Source organism: Trachemys scripta, chromosome 15, assembly GCF_013100865.1.
Source record: "Trachemys scripta elegans isolate TJP31775 chromosome 15, CAS_Tse_1.0, whole genome shotgun sequence".
Lineage (NCBI taxonomy): Eukaryota > Metazoa > Chordata > Testudines > Emydidae > Trachemys > Trachemys scripta.
In genome coordinates, this window is record NC_048312.1 from 22,703,318 (window position 1) to 22,730,012 (window position 26,695).

General features: G+C 40.3%; 1 protein-coding gene across 1 annotated transcript in view; it reads right to left on the minus strand.

Moving 5' to 3' along the window:
- The window catches only part of CCDC60 (coiled-coil domain containing 60), a 108,787-nt gene that overhangs the window by 10,969 nt on the left and 71,123 nt on the right, over positions 1–26,695 (minus strand). The window contains exons 4-11 of the mRNA XM_034791610.1: positions 22,054–22,233; positions 15,514–15,636; positions 14,474–14,578; positions 12,206–12,296; positions 9,955–10,213; positions 3,971–4,058; positions 2,813–2,899; positions 146–235 (exon numbers count right to left, since the gene is read on the minus strand). Coding sequence (XP_034647501.1) covers positions 146–235; positions 2,813–2,899; positions 3,971–4,058; positions 9,955–10,213; positions 12,206–12,296; positions 14,474–14,578; positions 15,514–15,636; positions 22,054–22,233 — 1,023 coding nt within the window. The remainder of the gene's footprint in view (positions 1–145; positions 236–2,812; positions 2,900–3,970; positions 4,059–9,954; positions 10,214–12,205; positions 12,297–14,473; positions 14,579–15,513; positions 15,637–22,053; positions 22,234–26,695) is intronic.

Here is a 26,695-nt window from a genome sequence, read left to right on the forward strand (position 1 = left end):
ACGCCAGTAACACATCAGTACTCCTGTTCTTCTTATAACAATAAGATGCTATCTGTCATGTGGATGCCATATGCTTTCCACATGTGAAGCTGATAGCATGGAGCATACTACATGCCACATGTTTAGATTCTGTAATGACGCCTACCTTTTAGGCCTCTGGTCCAGTGATATTAAGCTCTCTTGGTACTTGGATGTTGTGTTTACTCTGTCATCCTTCAGAGTCACCGATAGTGAACTACAAGACAAGACAAAAATGTACAAAGTATGCCTTCTCCAGCATATGAAACATCCTGCTGGCACTGATGAATTACTCCCAATATGACAGACTTATTCAGAGCCATCCAGAGATAAGATTTATACTTGATATTTCTCTCCCCTTTAACTCAGACCAAGGGAAAAAATATTGCAGTAAATGTCAGATTATAACATGTGTCTTGTGTTCTTTGAGTCTGTAGTGGGGAATTCACCACAGAACTAGGACTGGCTACAGAAACTGGGGCAAACTGAGTCATGGAATTAGATTCAGTGGAGGGCTGGGACATCACAGGCCCTCCTCTTTCCTGGTTTAGTGGCAGCAATAGATCTCGCCAGAGGCCCAGTGGTGGTATGCTCCCCCTTGCTTTGACAGTGACAGTGGCTCCTGAAAGGTGAGGAGGAGAAGAACATGGCAGCTTGATCTCCTTTCTTCCCTGTTAGTCAATCCAAAGGGAGAGAGTTGGAAGACTGATGGCATCTTGTTCCTCCTATCACTGACAAATTCACATTACGCGTCAGATTCCATCAGAACCTAACTCAAAAATGAGCTTGGAGATGCTGCATAGATACACACGTCCTGCCTGTAACAGAAATATGGCCTAACAAGAGGTATTGAATTAATAGCTAATTAAGCCAATAGTTTAGCCTGGGTTTGAATAAGTCTCAAATAGAAGCCCCATCCTCTATTTCTTAGACGAGACACAGCGTAGTGACAGAAGCAGTCGAACAGGGGCTGGCAGACAGTTACTGAAACACCCTCTGTAGTAGGGAATTCCTCCCCTTTTTACCTTCTGACAAACACACACCATTTCTGGGCTTAAGAGACCCTTAAGTGAGCACTTTGCCAGTGCAATTATAATGGATAGGCCCAAATTGCCTCTAGTTCAGGCCACCACTTTCCAATTTCAGAGGTGAATTCAACACAATAATTATCGTGTGTTAAGTGTGAGAAATAATTCTCAACACCACATCCTGGCCTACTGGTTTGGGGCTGGGGAAGCAGTAGAGCTGATATATCTTGATTTCAGTAAAGCTTCTTACACAGTCCCACATGACATTCTCATAAGAAAGCTGGAGCAATGTGATCTAGATGAAATTACTATCAGGTGGGTGTACAACTTGCTGAAAGACCGCACTCAAGGAGTAATCACTAGCAGTTCACTGCCTGACTGGGAGGGCATTTCCAGTGGGATCCCACAGGGATCAGTCCTGGTTCTGGTAATAGTCAATATTTTCATTAATAACTTGGATAATGGAGTGCAGATGACACCAAGCTGGGAGCGGTTGCAAGCACTTTTGGAGGATAAGGTTAGAATTCAAAAGGACCTTGACAAATTGGAAACTGGTCTGAATTCAACAAGATAAATTTTAATAAGAGAAAAGCACTACACTCAGGAAGGAAAAATCAGATGCACAACTACAAAATGGGGAATAACTGGCTAGGCTGTAGTATTTCTGGAAAGGATCTGGGGGTTATAGCAGATCACAAATTGAATACAAGTCAACAGTCTGATACAGTTGCGAAAAAGGCTAGTATCATTCTGGGTTGTATTAACAGGAGTGTCCTATATAAGACACGGAAGGTAACTGTCCTGTTCTACTTGGTACTGGTAAGGCCTCAGCTGGAGTACTTTCTCCAATTGTGAGTGCTGCACTTTTGGAAAGATGTGGAAAAATTGGAGATACTCCAGGGAAGAGCAACAAAAATGAAAAAAAGATTTAGAAAACCTGATCTATGGAGGAAAGGTTAAATAAAAATGTTTGGGTTTGAGAAAAGAAGACTGAGGGGGGACCTGATAACAGTCTTCAAATATGTTGAGGGCTGTTAGAAAGAGGATTGTTCTGCACGCCCACTGATGGTAGGAGAAACAGTAATGGGCTTAATCTGCAGGAAGGAGGATTTAAATTAGATATTTGGAAAAAAACTTTCTAACTTCAGGTATAGTTAAGTTCTGGAATAGGATTCCAAGGGAGGTTGTGAAATACCCATCACTGGAGGTTTGAAAGAACAGTTTGGACAAACACCTATCAGGATGGTCTAGTTTTACTTGAGGACTTCTCAAGGTCCCTTCCAGCCCTACATTTCAATAATTCTATATACCAGAATAATTGAGAGCGGATCAGTGCTGTTCCATGTACCATTCTTGCCCCATAAGGTCTCCGTGTCACATTCCTAATGCTGGCAAATTGTGGGAGACATCCTCAGACAATAAATGGGTCTTACTCCACACAGTTTTAGCTGGCCTGAAAGTGGAGAGGTTAAACCATGTTTCATCTTGATTACCAGTGAATATAAATGCACAAAGGTACGTTTTTAGCCACAGCTGCCTGGCTCCTATTAATATTAGTGTGAGCCCTAAAGCAAAATTCCAATATTGAAAATGCACAACTCTAGTAATTGGGGATGCATAATACAGCTTCTCCAATCCCCCGTCTCTTACAGCAGACCAAGCTGGGTGTAATTCATGCATGTGACTTTATGAGCTGTTTTCCACTTGTGAAGATGACTGCATATCTCATTTTACATCACACAATTACTCTTTTTTAACGTTCCTACCTTTTAGGTCTATGTCCCGGTATGCTCTCCTGGTCCTTAAAGGCCGCTAGGCATGTTCTCTCAGTCCTTTGATATACTGGTGGTGAACTGCAAGGCAAGACAACGTCCTTGAAACTGTTCAGAATATACCTTCTCCAGCGCATGAGCGTTGGTGCTGGAGCTGATTGTCAATCTTGAGAGAAGAGACATGGCTTCTTGCAGAGCTTAGGGGTTTTATAACCCAAAGATGTGTGGGTCAGATCTTCAGATAGCTTGATTTGATGTAGCTCTGCTGACTTCAATGGAGCTATCCCAAGTTATACCAGCTGAGGATCTGGCCCATATGTATTTACAAACAGTACTAGACAGAAAAACACTTGAAAATTAATAAGGAGACATAATCCATACACCCACAGCAGCCAGGAAATTCACAGATTCCAGTTCTGAGTTGCAGAAATCACAGCACCTGTAACAGCCTTGTCAAGACTAGGTCCTTCTCACTGAGTCTCACAACTATTACTGGTAGCATTCGGACAAAGTTTAAATGTGGTTTATGCTGTTGTCCCTCTCTTTTTACTTGTTTGTCTTTTGCAGACCAAAGTTCTGCCACTGACTTCAGTGACATTGCATGCCTATAAGTGACAGCAATATTAGGCTCTCTTTTTTGGAAAATGTTCAGTTTGATGTTCTTTGCAGTGACCCTAAGCCTTCAATACCAAGATGAGAATGAATAAAATTGATCTGCACTAACTGTTTACTCTAGTGAAAATTTCTAAAAGCCAGGGATAATTACAGAGTGCATTTGATAGAAGTTCCACTGGAAATTTTATGGGGAGCATGTGGAACATGCAGTGGTAGCAGCATAAACAATTCTATAGACATTGAGAAGAAAATGGCCTCTTTCTCTCTAGAGTTGCTGTAGATGATTTATACAGGCATTGTATGAAATGTTTTCTTGTAAGTGAAGGATTCACTGAGTGTCCACCTGGAAAATAAACATTTATTGTGCACAGTCAAATGGGCCATTCTGTCACCTATACAGAGAAATGTCAATGGCCTCTAAATTCACTGAATATTGAATTTCATCAGCAACTATCCTGGAAAAAAAATAGCACAGTGTAAGCGCTATTGTAGTAAACTGCCTCTCTTAGGTCTGTAGAATCCAATCATGTAGCATACCTGGGCAGTCTGGTCTTCTTAACAATATCTTCTGAACTGAAATTCTTTGCCACATCTTCGTATATGGTCTGGAGTAATTTCTGTAGGTCTGAGAAAAAAACCAAACACATTTATAAAAATGGGCCCACTGGACCTTCCACTGCTCCTTCTCTTTACAAGGGAATGCTGCACACACCGGCCTCATGTTTTGATTCTGATGAGCGATTTTGGTTGCCCAATTTAAGACACCTTAGAAGGACCTGCCTTTCAGAGGGAGGAGATTCAGCACTTCCTTTCAGATGTCTCAAGTTGGGCACTCGGAAATTGAAATATACCAAGCCACTATTCACGACTGGAAATGGGGATCCCTGTTCTTTGGCTCCGAAATAGATAACAAATGAGAAGTTCGCTAACTTCTTTAATGTTTATCCAAAATTATTATGCAGGAATTAGAAAAGTAGGCAACTTTTAACAAACTGTACCCAAGGCCCACTTCAAAATTCCTATGCTCATGCTATTAGCATTCTTAGGCCAGATTTGTAAACATCACAACTTAATCTAGTGTGTCACTACATCCTTCTTTAAAATGAACTACGGAATTTAACATCTGACGAGAGATATATCCTTACCATGATGCATTTAAAGCTGATAATTTATCCTCAACAAGTCCTTACTTGGTCAGACCTGCCTGTCCATCCTTTTTCTTTCTTTCTACTTTCATTGTGTTATCACCTTTATCACCTTCTCTCCATTGTGACTGTGTGCTCTCATGTTTTCCCATACCTTGAATATCCCTTCTCCCCCTGAGTGCCAGATGAACTCACTATTCTTCAAATTCCTCCTCAAAACTCACTTCTTCTGAGGACCTTTCCACCACTAATCCACTGCTGCTTTGGTGCCCAACTACTAAACAAAGCAAACAGCCCATCACAAGAAATACAATAAGATAACCAATACAGTGTTCTGCCCAGAGCCCTATTCCCTCTCCCTAGACACCATCCACCAGCGTCTGTTATTAGTCATTGTATTATCTATCTAATTTTGAGCTGATCCTGCAAGGTATTGAACATATCCTAGGAGATGCTAAGTGAGCTCCACTGGAAATGAGGGCTTAGCTCCTTGTAGGAGGGAATCAGCATCTTGAAGTTAAAGTCAATTAACTGTATGTTCCTCAATGTAGGGACCTTTCCTTAAACCCCAGTAAAGCACTATGCACAAACAAGCAGGGTGGTAATATAAATGACAACTGCTACTAAATAATAAATACCTATTTAAATATTGCAGAGGAGGTTACAGAACACACACAGACTTAATCTGTTGTCAAACAAACCCTGATTGGCCAAAACTTTAAGAAACTGGCTCCTATAGTTAGGGTGTTATGTCCATATTTAAGCATCTAAATAAGTGGTCTGATTTTAAAGAGTGCTAGGCACCCAGGCAGAAGGTCCTGAGTTCTAATTCTGATTCGTTCTAACAGGGACTCTCACTATGACCTTGCACAAATCTTAAGGCACGTGTACATGGCAAAAAAAAGGTAGCAAGTCTCAGAGCCCAGGTCTACAGACTCAGGCTTGTGGTAGGACTCTAAAAATAGTTGTTTAGAGGTTTGGGCTCAAGATGGAGCTCAGGTTGTAAAACCCACCTCTTCTCTGGCTTCAGAGCCTGAGCCCTTGCAGTATGTCCACACTGAAATCAGGGGAGGGAGGGTGATAACAGCACATATGTAGGCACATCCAATCTAGCTTTAGCCTGAGTATCAATAGCAGTGAAGCCATGGCAACACGGACTTCAGTGCAAGCTGTACAAGCCTGCCCAGGTCCCTAGCTACATACTCGTGTTCCTAGCCTGCACTGAAGCCCGTGTGCTGTGGCTTCACTGCTATTGGTACCTGAGCCTAGCTAGATCCAAGCTAGCTCAGGTATGTGGAGACATGCTGCAATCTGCCTTCTGACTGTAGTGTAGACATACCCTTGGGGTCTGATCCTGCCAAGCTGAGCACCCAATGGGAATGGAGAGCAATGCACATCTGCTAGGATGTGCTCACCATTTTGTGGGATTGGACCCTCAGTTCCTCTGAGGAATAGGGATAATAATACCTGTACTTAGCATGTATATCTTCAAAGCGCTCTGTAAATATTAATCCTCACAGCGCTGCTGTGAATTAGCTAAGCACTAACTAGAAAAGAGAAAGCTGCAAAGAGGGTTGGCCTTGTGATGGGGATGCTGGCTTGTGACTCAGGAGATTTGGGTTGGGACCTCTGCTCTGCCACCAACTCTGTGTCTGAGCCGGGAAAAGCTGCTGAAATGCTGCGCCCCCGTTGCACATCTGTGAAATGGAGTTAATGACATTCACGTACTTCACAGGGTCCTAATGAGGATAAATCCATTTATGTATGTGAGAGGCTCAGCTACTACAGTGATGGACACCAGAGGAAAGCCTACAATTAAAGTGCAAGCTTTATAACGAAGATCCCTTGTGCAAATATGTATAACTTTCCTTTGGAATTTATATCTTTCTAAGACTGGGAATTGCACCACTAAATTGTTGGTTAAAGAAGCAGAAGCAATCCTGTTAGCATTTAATTTCTCAGATACAGTCCTACATATTTTTTTCAATCAATATGAAGTAAACGCCTGGCATTTCAAATGATTTGCACAAATAATGCATTATGCAGTAACCATGAAAAATTAGGATTACATTTAGCGCTGTGTGATTCAAAACAGGGATGATACAGTTGGTATACATGAAAAGAAGTTTTTAGATGTGGCAAAGAAAGCAAGCTTGAAACGCTAATCTACTTTGTAAAACCTTTAACAAATCAGAGGGAGCCTGAATGAGAAATTAGACAACCTCAGAACTGACCTGCCTGTTATACCACAGCTGTGAGGATGGCAGCTTCCACGTCTGACTTGTCAACATGATGTGACTTACAGAACCTTTGGACAAGTGTAGTTCCTCACCCAGTCAGTGATGTTGGAAATCAAACTTGTGGAAGCAGGTTCGATACAGTAGCAGTCACAAAACAATACAAACTAAATTATAGCCAGGTAAATGGCTCCACATTAAATTACAGACTGAATCCTGAAGCAAAATAAAAACCCTCTGCAAGAATCATGTTCACATTTATCTGCAGATTAGTTGCCCAATGCAATACATTTCTCACATGTTTTCCAATAAACATGTGTCATCTCAATGGTACTTCTGTGTGAGTTATAGGGAGCCTCATGGGCTGTTTGAGCAATAAGCAGTTGAGCTGTTCTAATCCAGTTCCTGTTCCGGCTCCGAGGTGTCCTGGTGTTTAACATGATTCTACGGCTACAGAATTTACCTCAGAATCCATCCACTGCTGTAGTGTTGTCCTGCAGAAAGTGAGTTTTTTTTTTTTTTTTTTAATTTCTAGCTGTTATAAATATGAAGAATACCTTCGGTTCACATTTTGGAAGTGACCCGAAAGTTGTCATTTTGAGCGTGCAAACAGACCACCGGAAACAATACCTCGGAGGTGTCAACCATTCCCATTCATCTCAGTGGAACGTTAACTCAGAAGCCTAATGATGACAGTGTAAATATCAGTTTGTGTGATAATTTTAACAGAAAAATGAAGCTAGTATCTGCGGTAAATATTGGAGCAGCGATCATTCGAGTGGCTGGGTGCTGTTGAGGGTTACTAAACTCTAGAACGGGGTTGGCAACCTTTCAGAAGTGGTGTGCCGAGTCTTCATTTATTCACTCTAATGTAAGGTTTCGCGTGCCAGTAATACATGTTAACGTTTTTAGAAGGTCTCCTTCTATAAGTCTATAATATATAACTAAACTATTGTTGTATGTAAAGTAAATAAGGTTTTTAAAATGTTTAAGAAACTTCATTTCAAATTAAATTAAAATGCAGAGCTCCCCGGATCGGTGGCCAGGACCCGGGCAGTGTGAGTGCCACTGAAAATCAGCTCGCGTGCTACAGGTTCCCTACCCCTGGTCTAGAAGATTAAAGTCCCCAGAATCTTCCTATCATCTCCACTGTTGGTCATAAGAGAGAGGGAAAGTAAAGATGCACCTCTTCCTCATTGTCAAAAGCCTCAATTGCGTCCTGAGTGTGAAAAACCAACGCTTGCTCTCATACCTTCCCTGTTGTAAAAAGTCTACGTCCTGCCCCCAGGAGCAGAAAGTAAACTGAGTGCAATGTCCGAATCATTAACACCAAGAACAGTCAGGATTGCATTATTCATCTGCAGAGCTCACTTGGTAAAAAACAAAATCATTTAAAAAATGTCTTAAAGCTGATGCAGAATTTCCTTTTTGCCTCTGAACACAATACCTGAATGATGCAGAGGTTAGCATTATTTTGGCCCAGAGTACACCGGGCATTGCCTATACTTCACTAAACAGTGTGTTCAATTTATTTTGCTTCCTCTAAGAAGCAGTGTGGTCCAGTGGGCAGAGTTCTGGCCTTGGAGTCAGGGCACCTGGGTTCTAGTCTCATTTCTGCCACTGACCTGTTGGGAAAGTCACTTCATCTCTCAGTGCCTGTGTTTCTCCACTCAGCCTTTGTCTGCCTTATTTTGTAAGCTCTTTGGGGTATGGACTGTCTCATATTTTGTGTTTGTACTGCACCACGCACAATGGGGCCTCAGTCTTGTTTTGGGCCTCTAGATGCCACAGTAATACAAATAAATGCTATTAATACATGAGTAATGTGTACATTAGTAAACAGTCCCAAATTAAAAAAATATCTATGTAGTTCCACTGCCCCATATGGAATTACAGTGGGTCAGCTGGTTGTTACAGAAGTTGTTCTACTTTTGTGAGACATCTTCTATTGAAAACTGCCGAGTTGTGGATTGTATGCCATCTGAATAACTTGATGGGTTGAACAATGGCAAATCCATAGCAATTCGTTCACAATGGTTTCAAATTGTTTCATCATAGTGAGGGCTGCTGAAAAGAAATTGTACCATGATCTTCTGAGCCACAGTCCCTTCTCCTGCTCACTTTAGGCAAAGTACTTTTTTCCTTATAACACAGCTGAGAGGATTAATCTTTTGAAGCTGTGAATCAGGTTTTCTTGATATATTAGAACTTAGTAATGGGATGTCCAAACCTACTGGCACATAAAGTTGAACTCAACTGAGAACTGGACATGATGATCTAGCAAATCAAACCCAATTCCTCCAATAATATTAATTAAAATGAAGCAGCAGGATGAATATGTAGATTAATAAAACAAACTGAATTCCTGGTAAATAGTTTTCTCCTACAGTATATCAGCACAAAAAAAGCACCTGGATAGACAGTGCGTACGGCACATCAATGGACTTAAGCAGGAGTTAAACTTACCTTATAATGCAGCTCACAGCATGCTATGGCTGAAGGCTGCACCGATACAGACAAATAAAATTTGTATTATCATATAAAACTGCAAAGTAGTTTTGATGATTTTCCAGGAAGATGCTTCAGTCCTCTCTGCCCATCTGGCAACATTGCTCGAGTGAAATGACACCTCACTGACCCACCTGCTGGTACATGAAGCCAATGCAGCCCTTTATCCATAAAGGTATTTTAGAATAGATTACCTCTGTCTTTAAAGCAGACAGGAAAGATGAAAAGGACATTCCACTTTGTGAAGCCCTTTGCACAAGCCAGATAAAATGTGAGGATTTGCTTCATGTCCAGCGATTGTAGTGCTCATTGCAAATAAGAAACCTGGTAATGGGAAAAGCATTATGTGCTGATTTATATAACAATACCATGCACTTTTGTAGTGCCATCTGTCCGAGGATGCCAAAACACTTTACAAACGTTAATTAAATAAGCCTCTTAATATTCGCCTGAGATTGTGCTTTGTTGCCCCCATTTTGCAGATAGAGAGAAGGAACAATGGAGAGGTTAAGTGACCTGCTCAAAGTCATACAACCTACTACCGCCAGAAGTATCTTTAAGATAAAGATCTTCTTGGCAACAGTTGAAGCAAATACATTTGTTACTGTGCAGTCAAGTAAAGGCAACTTACAGTGGGAAACAGGCTCTTCATCCTCTCTGGTTTGTTTGCTCTGTACTGACTCACTGTCTTCACATTCCTTGGTGACATCAATGGGAGCTGTATTCACATTGGTATTGTCTTCAGAGCTGGGGACTAGGGAACTTATGCTGCCCAGAGGAGTTCGACTATAGGGAGATGACAGACCACTAAGCCGAGAGACGCTTATGATAGATGTTTTCTTGTTTGTCTTCCTGCTAAGCTGACTACGTGGTGCTTTCTGGCAGGATTTCTTACCCAGAAGGAAAATAAAGGAGGGGAATTTTTATAACAACGTTTGACAGGGATGGTGCACTGTATTTCCATATCTAATGTCAATACTGGATTCCTCTGGGCTTTTTTGCGCCCCGCAGATTTTCTGCAGCGAATTCAACAGGTTGGCTAAACTGCTAAATTGGGAGTCTCTTTCATTTTGGGTTGTTCTCTGCATCTTTCTCTGGCTCTGACATTAGTGCCAAGTGGACCAGTATACTTTGCAAACAAGTAGCATAGCAGCTTCATAGAGGTTTGCTAATAAAGAAATCCTCAACTTTTTCACCTCCAGGGAGAAAAAGGTCACAGCTGTAGAGATAAGTGTTCAAGCCTCCACCTCTCCCACACCCTGGAAATCAATTTCCTGTGTCAGAAATATGAAACCTCAGCAGACTGAAATCTGCACGCTTGATAATCAAAACAGAATGTATCACATTGCAAATACCCTGGAGGAATCCATATCTCAATAGAAGATTTCATATCAAATATGAAAACCTACATTTAAATAATGGCAATGTAAATGACAACAGAGAAACTTGTCTAATTTAGGCTGCAAGGAAAAAAAAGCCGCAGCAACATGCGCGCAGAAAGGAATGTCAACATCAGCATTCACTTTGGATTCCTTGATTCTTGTTGATTTGGGCCCTAACCTAATCCCACATGGGAATCTGGAAAACATCCTATTTAGAAACAGTTCTGTGAATATTGTAAGATTTGCTGATTCCCCTCTCTCCTCTCTTTTTTATTATTACAAAGGATATTTGCCAGGGGGTGTTGTAAAGCCCCAAAATATAACAGGGTTCAAAAAAGCACTAGATCAGTTCATGGAGGACCCCACGCTCCGAGTGTCCCTACTCTATGATTGCCAGAAGTTGGGAGTGGACAACAGAGAATGGATCACTCGATGATTGCCTGTTCTGTTCACTCACTGTGAAGCATCTGGCATTGGCCACCATTGGAAGACAGGATACTGGGCTAGAAGGACCATTGGTCTGGCCGAGTACGGCTGTTTTTATGATGTCTTTTTAGAAGTTCAGCAACTCTTGCTACTAATTCCTGAAGCAAAGTCATAAACATATGTCTCCTGGTCTAACCCCTGGGCACTATACTTCCTTTGTTTTCATGCAAAGACCTTTAGTAGTAATAGTAGTGGTAGTAATAGTAAATAAATAAATAAATAATAAAGAGGGAGAGAGAGCACCCGTCACCTCTTCAGAAACACAGACTATCTCAGCAGAAGCGCATCAAAATTCTCCACAACATTTTCTGTAATACACCTGATGTTGCCTTCAATAATGTCACTTCTCCTCAGTTAAAGATTTAAATTTTCGATAATCTTAAAAAGCCTTTCATCTGAATGGCCTCGTTTTCTCCTCCCTTTCCTTTTCTCTAGATGCCATACTTGATTTCGGTTTCTTGTACTGCCCTCAGCACTTGGGCTTTGTTTTCCAATTTACATTTTTACCTTTTAATTACGTTAAAAAAACCAACGTAACCGTTGGAGTTTGTCAGGATGGGGCCCTTAAAAAGCTAGCGAGCAAACTGGAACTGGATTCTGCTAACCTGCATCATTCTTTCTCACATGGCTGACAGTCGCCTGCTTGTATGAGTAAGATCTACTCATCTGAATATGGGCAAGTAGGATTGAGGCCCCAATTAATTAACAAAGGGGCAAGACGCCAATATTTTCAGGGACTCTCATATTTTTTCGTAGTACATTTCCTTCCAGCAACATCACTAGTTACTATTCAGCCAAGCCACAGCTACACTCCTGCATCTGGCTAACGATTGCTCTTTCTGTAATCCGTCTTCAAACATTTTTTATCAGAATCCAGAGAGCCACGTGTCTTGCAGTCACAAGTTTCAAAGCAGAAAGATCAAATCAGGGAGTCACATGAGGGAACAAAACAGAGAAAACAAATATTTTGAAAGTTGGACTAGCTCGTAAAGTATAAATTAGCAATGAAGTTACCTTTGTATCCATGATAAAGTGCTCCCATCTATACCTTGCTGCCTTGTCCTTATTGATTTTTTTAAATGTACTTTTACTGCCACCAGGGTCCCTAAGTGAAAAACAATTTAATGAGTTTTCCATTTCCAGAATCTTGCTTTTATTACAACAAGTTCTTTTTAGAAATGCAATAAATAGAGAATAAATGATGGCCAATCTCTGCTTTGACATTTATCTTCACTTGTAAGGAGAGGGATAACTTACTAGTGTTATAGCAGCGAGTGAATTATAGTCACAGGTGAAGAGAACTGTTCAGAAAGCTTAGCCATTATGTATTACAAACCTACCACACATGCATTAGGCCAAATTCTGCTCTCAGTTATTTCTGTGCATTCCCATTTCCAGAGAGTGTAAGGCACTGAAGAATTTGGTCTGGGTGGTGTAGCTGCATGGATGTAACTGACTGCAGATTTGGCCTATTACAGATGGAGCTCGGAGTGCTGATTCTAGTTGAAAATGCCTGATCTTTTCATTATAAAGACCATGTTTTCAGTTGCTTATAACTTCTATCAATTTGGGCTGAGATTTGCCATGCCAAGTGCCTGCCTCAGACTGAATTTTGTTTTTAAAGTTTCATTTCAAAGACTTCAGCCATTTCCAAGAACAAGCTTAGGGAAGCTGCATTCTGTTTTGACCATGTTAAAAAATTCTTCCAGCTGTTTCATTGAAAAGTTTGACTCTCTCCATTCTTTGGAGCAAGGTATTGAAATTTGGCAGGGGGAGGTGCCCTGGCACCAGGAATGTGCTTTTTGCTGTCTGCCTGACAATTCTCCCAAATTTGGTCAAGTTATAAGACTTTGAAAAAGATCACAGTTCACATGTGGTTAGTAGAGACTCATTAGTGTGGCAGCTAAATACACTGAAGAATCTGCCTGCTGCACTGAGCACGGGTTAGATTGGGGCTGTAACGGCTGAGCAAGACTTTTCCTGTAACTGCTCTCCTAGGGGTGCTGTGGTGTGGGGCACCAGAACTGAGAGCACAGGACCTGTCTCTTCTGTGCTCTCAATGCTCCCTGTACTGGCACCCAGGCTGTCCGGAAGAGATAGAGGAAGTCGTCTGACTTGAATGCAGAGGGGAGAGGGAAGAGGCAGAGGATGGGGATGAAGGGGTAGGGTAGGAGCAGAGGGGAAGGGGGGCCGGAGCAGTTGAGGAGTGTATAGGAGCAGAAGGAGACAGAGAGAGGCTTGGGGTGAGAGACTGGGGTCAGAAGAGTGCAAACATCAGTAGAGCACATTCCCCTACTAAGCCTGGAATTGAACCCAAAAGTCCCGAGTCTAAATTTCTCTGCTGTGAGCAAATATTTGTGAAACCCGCTGGCAGAGCGTGTGTCTCATCCCCTCGCTAGTGCCTGGTCCACATACGTAGCGGGGGCAAACATTTCACACACAATACACAATGGACTAAGTTTTTATCTCCAGTCCACCTGGTGAATTCTCTCCAAGACTATTCTGCTCTCTCTGTTGTAGACAGGCAAAGCTTTTATTTGTGTCAATTGGATTTCTGGGCATATAGGGAGAGAAACCAGAACAGCCTTGAAGAGCTCTGCCCTGAGGATCAGATAAAAGAATTTCATTCATTGCTTTATGGTTCCATCTGATGTCTGGATATACAATTAAGAAAACTTCCTGAATACTTTAAATATGTTATTTCAATATTACTATGTCTATTGGCTGAAAATGTTGAAAAATTAAAAACAGTATTTACTACTAATTACACAAGTGAAACAGCTATAGTACAAAATGTTCTGAAGTAACTTATCTTTTAAAACAGCCCAGAGCCATATCTAAGCGATGAAATAAAAATAGCTAGCAAATATCACTTGATACAGGCTCTGTACTGCAATCACTCTGGAGAGAAAATTCCAGTTGATTTCACTAGGCAAGCCATGCAAGGCAGGCTGCAGAATCAGGACCTTAGTAGATACATTTAACTTGCATAATTTTTTAAAACCAAATTTGGCTTCAAAAGCTCAAGATTCTTTCTGCTAGTGCTACAACATATACTAACAGAGGGCCATGCTATGCTGCTGGTTTGTCCACAGAACTTACTGATTCCAAAGGGGAGTTCTGTGCACAAGTTGCTAACACAATATGGCCCAGAATTAGTAATCACATGTAACTTGAATAATTTTTACTTAAAAGCAAAGGGAGAGGAAAACTAACAATGTTTGCAAGAGAAAAAAAACAACAACTCATCCCATCAAAGAATATTATGCAGCGTGCATGTACTTTGGATTCCAGCAGGTTAACACAGGTTTTAAGGAACAGTTGGGTTCGAGAGTCAAAGCCTCCAAGAGCCAGTGTAGAGCACAAAGCTGTCGAAAGAGGGGTTCACTGTGAAAATGAAGAAAAAACAAACAAGTGCTGTACTGCAAAGGTGACAGAAGGAACAGTTTGATCATTACATTCAGGGGATACCCTGGCAAACAGTCAGGAACTAAATGACTGACAACAATAATCTTGGGGATAAACACAGAATAGGTTAACAGCATATCTTGGATCAAGCCTCCTGTAAACAACTTCATGTCAGTTACCCAGCACACCCTGGGTGATTTTTCCACATCTGTTGGCGGGAAAGGGTAAATTATACAGTTGTGTTTTGTGAAGGCAGTATCTAACACAGATCCACATTCCTAGGTTTTTGTGCCTTTCTATGTACTCAGTCAGGAATCCTTATTCAGGGATTCTAGACACCCTTTGCACTTGCTTGAGTGAGAACAAGGCGTAATCCTAGAGTGCATGTACATATTGTGACTGACACAACCCCATACTATGCGGTGTACTCGTAGCTGTGTCAGTCCCACGTAAGTATGCTTTCGCAGACATTGTGAATTCAAAGAAGCATACCCATACACACTTAGTACATACACATGCTCTCTCTTACATGAAACAATTTTTAGGTAGACAATCTAAACTTTTGAATTTGACCGTATTTTTAAAAAATTAACCTAATCTTGAAATCTTCACCACACAGAGTAGGGGGTTTGTAGGATCAGGGCCTGTGAGACAAATACTACTTTTGATGTGTATGCAAGACTTTCATTAAAAGTTAATGGGAGTCACTTGCATTCATCTGAGGATAGAATTTGACTCTGTTGTAGGTAAAAATGTTGTCTATTTTATGAGCCACATATTTCCAAAATTCTAGGGTTCACGGGCCATCAGGCAGACCGTGGCCTGAGGCATTAGCACTTTGGGTCTCATTTTACTTTGCATCCCTCTTATATATTGGCAAGATGGGTGCATCTTAGATTTGCCTTAGAACATACGCATGTGATGCAGGTGGCTGTGGAACCAAAAGACTGTTGTAGACAGGGATGAAAGGCTGTATGATAGTCTTCTTTTTCTTCTTTGCCTTCTTCCTCAGCAGGGGACCTTCTGTTAAAAAGAAACTAAGGGAGGGGAGAAGGATAAACATTAGAAGTGGAAGATACAATGTATAGGGAACCATTGTGACTGCCTAGCCTTATTTATATTACCCACGCCCATCCTTCCTCTTCCCTTCTTTTTAAAGTAGCATTGTCTGTTCTGATCTGCCAGAACTTTGATTGCTACTACCGAACTCTGAATTAGGCATTTATAATAAATTAATATTCTTTTGGCCATCTACGATTATAAGAATTTTCTTGACCAGATTGTTGAGAAAAGAACTGTGAAACTGATTCTACCTTCCATTATGCTAGTTTTAGGCAGGTGTAGCTCCATTGACTTCAGTGGAATTACACAGCTATAAAAGCAGTGTAATGGAGTAGAGAATCGGACCCCTTACTAGCATGTTGGCTTCTGAAAAGGTTCTCTCAGTAATACTACGGGCTGAAGTTTCAAAAGTTGCCTATACATTCTGCACACAATTTTTCACGATAAATTTACTGTGTGAGCAAAAACACTAGAGATCAAACTGGCACTTGTTTGAAAATTTGGCTCTTGTATAGTTTGATGGAACTGGAGAGGAATGGAGAAGGAATCCGAGGTGACAAATGTCAATCACATTGCTTAGTATGTCACTGGAAGGCCTCCTACACAAGGTAATAAGCACAGTCTGAGAAGCTGAGTGAAACCTTTGGTTTATGCACTGTCACTTGTTAGGAAGTTGGAGCTGCCATAAGAAATTTTATTTTCACAATTTACTCTGTAGGGCTTCTGTATCAGGGCATGACGCTGCTGGCTGGCTCTGAAATGCGAGCTGGTGGATTTGACTCTATATGCATACCTGGTGTCATTTCTAGCACAAAAATGGGGTTTCCAAAGATTGCGAGGCAATGGACTTGCCTGAAATATGAGGTAGTTCCCCCGGATGGAAATTCCTTGGGTAGATTATCATCATCTTGGGACAAGACGACACTACCTGACAGAACAAGGAGTAACGGTCTCAAGTTGCAGTGGGGGAGGTTTAGGTTGGATATTAGGAAAAACTTTTTTCACTAGGAGGGTGGTGAAGCACTGGAATGGGTTACCTAGGGAGGTGGTGGAATCTCCTTCCTTAGAGGTTTTTAAGGCCTGGCTTGACAAAGCCCTGGCTGGGATGATTTAGTTGGGGATTGGTCCTGCTTTGAGCAGGGGGTTGGACTAGATGACCTCCTGAGGTCTCTTCCAACCCTGATATTCTATGATTCTATTCTATTCTATTCTACCTCTTGTATAGTGTTCCAAGGATACACCATGAAAAATAAAACAAAAAACCTCTGTATCCCACACGGATTGTCAAAGCTCGTCTGCCTTGTTAGACTTGGGGCAGGTGAAGCAAGCTTTTAAAACTGACAGTTAATCAGACTGTGTGAAGAAGCGTGTGTGCAGCAGAGGAAGAGTTATGAAGATATGAATAAATGAGGCAGGTTTTCCAGCATTCATCACTGCATTAAATAACAGAGTGATCGTGGAACAGGACAAAAGCGAAGAACAGGAGGAGGGGAAAATATCAAGTGCATAAGGCTGTGATATCAGTTTGCTTTTTCATGGGTGCTACTTAGCAGAACACTCCAAGGACATGGCTATGCAAAAGATTATAGTGGGTCCACAATGAACAGACAACGGTGTTTATTGCAATCGGAAATGTGATAAATGTAAATCTGAAATGATACTGCCCACATCAGAATAGCTGGCAGGTAAGGTCAGAATCCTTAAAAGTATATGCAGAATTTTGAGAACAGGGTCCTCTTAAATGACTGAATACACTTCTGGAAAAAGGTTCTCTTTATGAGTATGAAACAGAACTTTAGAGTGAGCCCCCTGCTGCTAATTAGAAGATGTGTGTAGTTGGAATCAAAAGAAAAAAAATATGTGCTCCTGGCATTCCATTGCCACAATTTTCCTAAAGCAAAGCAACTGTGTTAGCAGATACAACATTAGCATGGCAACATTCATCTCAACATTGAGTTAAGTGACTCATATACTGCCTAGGCACCCACTGTTACACAAAATGAACGATCAGATATCTCAGTGTTCTTTAGCTAATTCAGAAATGAAGAAATGTGTGGCTATTCAGCTCTGCCTAATATGTTTGATACTACAGAAGGGATCAAGGCTGCAGTAATGGGATTTACCTCGGGCTGTCACAACTGAAGTGTCTTGCAGTCAAATGTATAGGTACAGTCTGTCTGACATCACACCTTTGGAAGCAGACTCTTTTTCACCCAAAGCAGTCAAAGTTACATTCTACATTAGACATTTATGCTGATCCAAATGAACATGGCTATGTAACCCAGAGGTTCCAGTGTGCAAAACAGCACATTTTCATGCTTCCCCAAATCAGACTTACTTTCTTCTTCTCTATGAGCCCTGAAGAAAGTCCAATTGCCAGAACAGAAACTGTTACAACCCTCCACATTTCGGAGTTACTTATAAGTCCTGCACTCCAAACTAATAAGAGGAAGGGTGTGTCTCCTCTCTCTACTGATTTCTGGGATGGTGTGGGCAGCAGGTTTCTAATTATTCATGCATTAAAATAGTCGTTAACACAATTATATGCTGCAGTGTATAACAACAATAACAAAGTCCCATCACTACAACAACATTTGCTGGAGACCTACAGTAAGTGACATAAAATGTAGAAGATTAAATATTTATCATTTTTTTCCTGCACCAAGCCACTTGCTCTTTCTAAACAAAAACCAACAAAAACTAGCTATAACCATCACTATTTCACTTTTTTCAACTGAATCTGTAGATGGAAAACCAGGACAATACACACGACTGGAAAGAAGGCTAGAGTGCATCAAATCATCTAGAACATACTTACAAATGGTTTATCAGAACTAAGCTTTTATGTCAAGTACATATTTTAGGGTTCCAAAAATCTGCACGATTTCTCAAAACATACAATAATGTAAATATATTTATATAGGATTTCAACTAAACTACCCCCAAGTGGGTAACTTAAGCATTACACTGGATAAATAAAAGAAACATTCCTGCATTGACAGGGAAATAAATTAGGTGCTCTAATATGTCCTTGCTGATGTGACTTTATGACAGAACTTCTTGGGAGCTGAGAATTCCAACAATTAAATAGCTGCTATTTCCTATTTGCTAACATAGCTCTCTCTGGTCATTCCTAAATTGGAGATTGACTGTTAATTTGTTTTATATGCAAATCCCTCTATAGACAGGTACTGTAGGAATCAGGTTAATTTTAATCTTATTTACAACTTTCCAGATCTCTGTTACCACAGGACACACAGATAAATACTGCTACAAAGTGATGAGTCTGTCACCATTTAAGACATTTGAAAAGAACATCTTTATTAGCCTCTACTGGCAAAGGAGCACAAATCTGGGTAAATTAAACTACTGTAGTTGATTGTATTTATTATAGTCAGAAGCCTCACAAAATTAAATGTAAACACATCAGTCCATTGTCAACAGTCAGAGAGATGCTGAAAGAATGGTTTTGGCTGCTCATCCATAACCCATTTAAGCCAATACACACACGCCCAGTCCCATGGTGAGAAGAGGGACTATACAAAAGGCACCTTCTTAACTCAGTGGCCCTGATTCTACCCTTATATTGTTTTTATATTGGTGCATCTCCATTGGCTTCAATGGAGCTACTCTAGCATAAAACTGATGTAATGAAGTGGAGCATTAGGCCTAAAATATCGGCTCCTGTTTGTTTTCGAGTCTTACTTGAGGGAAAAAAGATTCATTTACTCCTCTTTGAACTATAAAACCAAGATAACTATGCAAGAGTGCTAGATACTGCTCTTCTTCGCATACCAGTCATAAAACTGTCCGATAAATTCTGATTGCAGAACATTCATTTCTGATTAGGTCAGAGGCAGAAAGAACACAACTTAGATTTTCCTACCACAGGCAGAGTTCATAGTGCTCACCGTTAGCAAAATCATCTTTTGATTTGTTAATGAAAAGAATCATGGAGGTAAGTAATTAAGAAAGAATGAGTTTGGAACTTCATGATGGCTTTTTATAGCCTTTTTTGCCGTTATAACTTAAAAGCTTCTGTTTTAAGGTTTGCTTGAACAATAGTGTGTTTCTCCAGTGTGCAAGATAATCAAGTAATGAAAATATGCTGTACATTCAATAGCTTCAGCTGAGATTTTCATTATCTTCAGTAGAAGCTATAGTAAAATGCTGTATTTTAAGTCGTATATAAAAATCCTTATGAAAAAGGCTGATGCTAGATTTTATCTGTTGAAAAGAACCTAAGTGATCCCCTCCAAAGCAGTCTTTAAACTGCTTTAGCACCCTTCTTACCTCCCCTGAGTTCCCAGTTTATAAATTCAGCACTGCTACAGCCTGGAGTGAAATAACAGATAACGATCCCTATTTTCCCCACATAGACTGAAAACAGCTTTTTAACTGCCTGCCACAGCATACAAGCAAACACGAATAACATGACAAGGATGAAACTAACACCTGCTAGCAGGGATCCTGCCTCTGCATAAATTACATTGGACAGTTTGCATATATAAACGAAGGCCTGCCAAGAGAGTGTTTCTTTCACTAGTTTCAGTGTGCATTCTTATCCCAGCCCACACATACTGGAAGAGGGCAGCTCAGTAACCAAGTTTCCAATTAGGAGAAGCAGGGACCTCAACCCTAATTCTGTATTTGGTTCACCCAAGTCTAAAGATTTTGCTTTTTTAGAGAATAAATATCCAATAATGCAGATAAGATCTTTTAAAAATCAGTTGGAGGGAATGATAAGTAAAATGCTGAGCAAGTAAGTAGTCATTGATACCAACCTTACTCCCTTGGCCAGATCTACATGAGGGGTGTGATTTTTGTGTGTGCAACACTTCCATAAGGGCAAAAGCCCTAGTCTAAATGCAGTTGATAACAGCAAAAAGGAGTTATTGCCAGTATAGCTTTTACTGGTTCAGAGGGCAAAATAAGCTATACTTATAACAAAAACATTTTAAAAATACATTAACAAATCTGGCCCTAAATGACTTGCCCAAGGTCACATCAGGAGTCTGCAGTGAAGCAAGCCCCCATTGAGAATTGCTGCTGCTTCCCCCTTCCCCCTTCCTGTGTGACCTGTCTCCACTTGGAGACTGCAGTCTCAAGCATTTTTTGAGATTTTATAATTCTTAGTCCCAAAGTGAAGCTGGAATATAAACTTCAGAGTAGCCTATGTAGTTAGAGAATATTGAAGTCCAGACCAAACAGAACCTACATAGAGATCCTGAGGGTAGGAAAAGAGGGCATGGCAGAAAAGTAAAAATCTAATTGTTTGGATGCAGGCTTAAAATTCAACACTTCATCTGTTCAACTCCTGCATAGCTAGAAATGAGTACTAGGAACAAATAGAGTATTATTGAATAAACAAAACAGATTCTGAGAGGAAGAATAGTCCAGTGGTTAGCAAATCTCAGTGGAGGAAGCATAATTATTACTAATGACAATCTCAGCTAACAGCCGCAATGTAATGGGAAGTTTGGGATTGCATGAAACTAAACAGAGTGGGAAGTGGGAGAAGGAGAGGAAGACAGGACCAAATGAACACAAAGGCCACTGTGTTTTGTGTGCCATCCCAACGTGTTCTTAGTGCTTTAGGGCCAGAGTGTTAAAGATATTTAGCTCCCAAAGATGCGGATAGGAGCCTAATGGGATTTTCACAAGTGCCTGGGTACCTCATGCCCATGGCTTTCAATCTAGGTACTACTGAAAGTTCCACTAAGCACCTACCCTCATCCTTAGAGGCCTAAATACATGTACAAATCTGACCCTTAGTCCCCATGTTCCTATTTGTGGCATGGTGGGAACAACTCTTAGGTGGGACAATTTAGAGAGCTAAGCACTGTAGACCTCCTGTGCGCCAACGTCTTCTCTTCACACAGCCAGCTCTCTTCTGCTAACTCTGAAGTTTTCCCTCCACCCACCAGCCTTCTTCCCCTCCAGGCCTCCTCCTCTCTTTGTACTGTTTCTCAAGCATTTTTGCTCCACGTTCATGAATCAAGTTTCCACTCTATTAACTGAATTTTAAAGCACGTCAAGTTTCTGTTTCATACGAGACGGACTATTCTGCCTCAGGCATCTATGTTAAGGCTTCCAATTCCATATTTTGGTGTTGAAGTCAGCATTTAGGTGGCTGATTATCCACTTTAGGCACATCAGTGCCAATCAGAGGGGTCAAATGCAGAATTTGTTGCCCTAATGTAAGTGTCTAAATTGAAAATTTGGGGTCTGTATATACGAGTCAAGAAAGGCCTTATATGAGGAGGGATTAATCTTGCAACAGTGAATCAAACGTCCAGATATTGATGGCAGAGACAGTGAGTTTAATTCTGAAACTGCCTCTTTCAAAACCTTTGATTCTCAAGTCACCAAAATACCAAAAACCCACTTACTCAGTTAGCTCTTCATCAGTGTCTTCCTCATCTGATGAGTCTCTGGGTGGCTGCCATTCAGTTCGCCATTTTTCCTTTTGTTTTTGCCGTGCTGATTTCAGTGCATTCTTCCTCTCCAACGTTTCTTTCTGAAGAGTGTGGAAATACCCACGACCCTGCTTCACTGAACTGATCAAATGCCTGCCAATAAATGACGGGATACCGGAATTTAAAAGAAAATCAAAATCCATAAACTTTATAGATGCAGCCAGGTAAACCCAGTGATGTTTTAAGGTCTTCTCTCTGAGGGAAATTTCTCTTCCTTTAATCATTGTTAGGAGTTACATGTTGGCATTGCAGAGTCTAGATATTGTGTATTTGACTGGTCAAATGGGAAGGTTTGAAAAATGATCCCATAAATTAGAAATAAATACACCAGAGAAGCATAGATACTCTCATATCTCCGTAGAAGCAAATTTTGTGAGAACTGTAAAAAAAAAATTAATCAAACTCTGAGATGGCCCAAAATGTCAGTTGAAATTAATGATTTTTTTTTAATGCAGTGAAAGTTCAAATATGGCCTTTTCCAGATCACTAAAATCTTGCATCTCAGTGGTAATCTGAGGGAACCAGGCAACATTTTCTCAGCAGTTCACTAATGAAAGCATCTCCAAATGTGTGCGCGTCAGGTGGGGAAGGAGGCCAAAGAGAAAAATCAAGCTGGTTTTACTGTATGTCAGCAGTACTGTCAAGCGATAAAAAAAAATTAATCGCAATTAATCGTACTGTTAAACCATAATAGAAAACAATTTATTTAAATATTTTTGGATGTTTTCTACATTTTCAAATATATTGATTTCAATTATAACAGCATACAACGTTTACAGTGCTCACTTTATATTTATTTTTGATTACAAATATTTAGACTGTAAAAAAACAAAAGAAATAGCATTTTTCAATTCACCTAATACAAGTAATGTGCAATCTCTTTATCATGAACATTGAACTTACAAATGTAGAATTATGTACAAAATCCCCTGCATTAAAAAATAAAACAATGTAAAACTTTAGAGCCTACAAGTCCACTCAGTCCTATTTCTTGTTCAGCCAATTGCTCAGACAAACAAGTTTGTTACATTTGCAGGAGATAATGCAGCCCACTTCTTGTTCACGTCACCTGAAAGTGAGAACAGGTGTTTGCATGGCACAATCGTAGCTGGCGTTGCAAGATAGTTATGTGCCAATTGCGCTAAAGATTCATATGTCCCTTCATGCTTCAACCACCACTCCAGAGGACATGCGTCCATGCTGATGATGGGTTCTACTCGACAACAATTAAAAGCAGTGCAGACCGATGCATATTCATTTTCATCATCTGAGTCAGATGCCACCAGCAGATTCGTATTCTATTGTTTAACAGTGCGATTAAAAATGTGATTAATTGAAATTAATTTTTTAAATCGTGATTAATTTTTTGAGTTAATTGCGTGAGTTAACTGCGATTAATTGACAGCCCTAGTAGGAAGTAAAGGAAATTTCAGAGAGACTGCAGAAATTGTAGAAAGAAAGATTAGAATAATAATAATTAGTTTGACAGACCTATTGCAACATCTTTCTTGGAAACAGCTACTCAAAACTCAAAAGTTAGCTTTAGAGACTCTGTACCTAATTTTATACTTTCAGGTGAGAAATGCAAGCCTATAAACCACAACCTGAAAATAGCAAATATCCTTTTGTTGTTGTTATTGAGCTCAGAGCTAGCTAGGATACAATGCAGAATATACCCACACTGTAGGAGAGGGTAAAGGCCATGAATCATGGGGTACCACACAGACAGATACCTCTTCAAACGTCAGCACCTCTAGTAATATAAACAACAGAGAGTTGAAGAATTCTCTCTCATTCATTTAATAGGAACATAGGAATTGTCTTACTGAATCAGATACATGGTCAATATAGTCTTGTACATGGGCTCTGACAGTGGCCAGTCCCATGTGCTTCAGGTGCAAGGAACCCTGTAGTACACAGTTATGGGATAACCTGCACATTGGGGAAGTCTCCTCCCCTAATAGAGATTGGTTTAAGCTCTGAAGCATGAGGTTTTATATCCTTTCCAAAACTTTTTTTTATTATTATTTACTATTATTATTTTGTGTATTTTTGTTATCACAGAATCATAGAATATCAGGGTTGGAAGGGACCTCAGGAGGTCATCTAGTCCAACCCCCTTATCCATACACATGTCCAATATCTGAATCATGCTAAGTTTTTTACCTCAATGATACCCTGTGGTAATGAGTTTCAAAGCCTACTTATGTGTTTTTCAGTTCCGACCAACAGCACAATCCATTTTCCCTGAGTACACAGGTGACTTGCACTAGAGAGGGCAGCTGGTTTGGAAGTCATTTTCTTTGATGTCCCAGCTCACACTGAACTTTCTGAGCCTGATTTTCCACTGAGTGTGACTTTCTTTGAAGTCAATAGAATTACACTGGCATAAAGAGAGTGGGCAATCAGATGCTTTATGTGCGTACAGTGGCAATCTGGTTTAAGAAATAGTGGAGGAACTAACAACTCTCAAAATAGGGACCTGTTCTAAAACACGAGCTTCCCCGCAAAAGTGGATGTGTTGGTCAGCATACTTTGGATGCAGGTGAGATGCTACAGTTTGATGCTGATGATTGACATAGCTATAGGTCAAGGACATAAGTGTCAACAGAAGGTTGCCTATTCCACTCTAATTATACAGGGTAATCGAAATGTACTGAATATCAGCAAAATATTTTCTTTTGCACCATGAAGAAGAAGAAATATCACTAAGCAAAAAGAACGGAAAGATTCTTCAGTCCCATTAGGTCATTCCTGGTGGCTCACAGTCTGTACAACATTAGTGAAATATGTTGAGCTCATCCTGGCTTTGTTCTCTCCTCAGGTTAAATAACCTCTTGGTTAACTATAGTTTATAGTAGCTTGTTGGCCACCATGCCACTTTCTACCTTAGCTTGATTGTCACAAGCTGACAGGTATTGCCCTGAAACTACCTGTTAGCTGCTAAATTCCACTTGCTGCCACTGAGCTTCACTGTCAGCAACAGGAAAGCTGTCAATGAAGTCTGTCAGTGATTTGGAGACAACAGGCAAGGGCATTACAGTAAGGAGAAAAAAGAAGACGCCATAATGCACTCCCTATAGGATGCTAGCAGGGACAGAAAAGAGAAAGCGCACCATGGCAGTGAAACGGATATGGCATAGCATAATAGGTTACTCTGCAGCCTTTGATTACAATGTGTAACTAGAAAGTGGCAGCTAATCCAAGTCAGACAGGATGGTTCATACCCTGGCACAGAATGTATCCATCTAAATGAACGTGTTTCTGAGTTTTGGATTAAGCGTTGTCAGGCTGTACCTAATCTTTTAACACAGTTCTATGCTGAAGCTGGGCCTGGTTCATTTTACTGAGAAGGAACCAAACCGTTTTCTTATTAGCGATGCCTTAAAGTACCCAAAGGTTTAGTTCACTAGTTCTCAAGGTGAATAGCTCCCTCCCTCTCTCCCTGCCTGCCTGCGTTTATGACAAATTACATGTGGAAGGTAACAATTTGCCATTTTTTGAGCCCAGCAATTGCAAACGCCAGTCACTCCACCTCTCTTGTTCTGACACAACGTAACCTCTCTGCTAGACCTTTCTGTACTGGCTCAGGAACAAAGTAAAAACGTTGCTTTCAGAAGCCCATGGCCTTATTGAGAGATGCTGTGTGCTTTATAAGTTCACCAGGATTCTGGAATAAAATCAGGCTGGCTAATTGTTCTTCAAGGTTTTCACATAAAAGATCTCGACACATTTAATTTCTTTTTTAACAACATAGCAAACTTTTGCTTCATTCTCATGTGATTTTTCTATAGGTTTTTCCTGTCATTACTGATGATTATCAAGATATTTGTGTGTAAAAAGATGTTTTTCCTTCCTTCCTTCATACTGCTTCTTCCACTTGTAGAAGCATTGTTGTGGCTGTTGATTATGATGCCATAAACACTAAAGAGTAAGATTGTAAAATGAATCAAAGCTAATGGGTGAAAAAACAAAGAAAATGATAAAACAGAAAATTTCTTTTACACACAAACTCCTTCAATAATCAGCAATATTGGGGAAAGAAATATAGAAGTGGTGTGGGTTTAAGTACAATTTTGTAAGATTACCTGACTTAAAGGGCTTTTTAAATGTTGTATGCTAAAATCAGTGATCTGCTTGGCAAGTCTACAGGAACGCGTGGCTACAACCAATGGTGAATAAACACTTCTTTGTATATGATTTTCAAAATGGCGTTCTTTACAAACAACTATTCCACTTAATTAATTTCATCCAATTTCCAAGTAGTAACAAAGAAATAAATCAGGTTAGTGAAAAAACACAGCCATGGTATGTATAAGCTATAACATATGCCAGATTTAAACAACAAATTCACAATTCCAGAGAAGGTCAAGAAAGACCTTAGAAGTCTATGGACTTTTGGCATGGAGAAAAAATTAAATACATCCTAACTTGGAATATACAGGTAATTGAAATATATTTATATAATGCAGATTTACAATACACCGCTACCTCGATATAACATGACCCGATATAACACGAATTCAGATATAACATGGTAAAGCAGTGCTTCAGG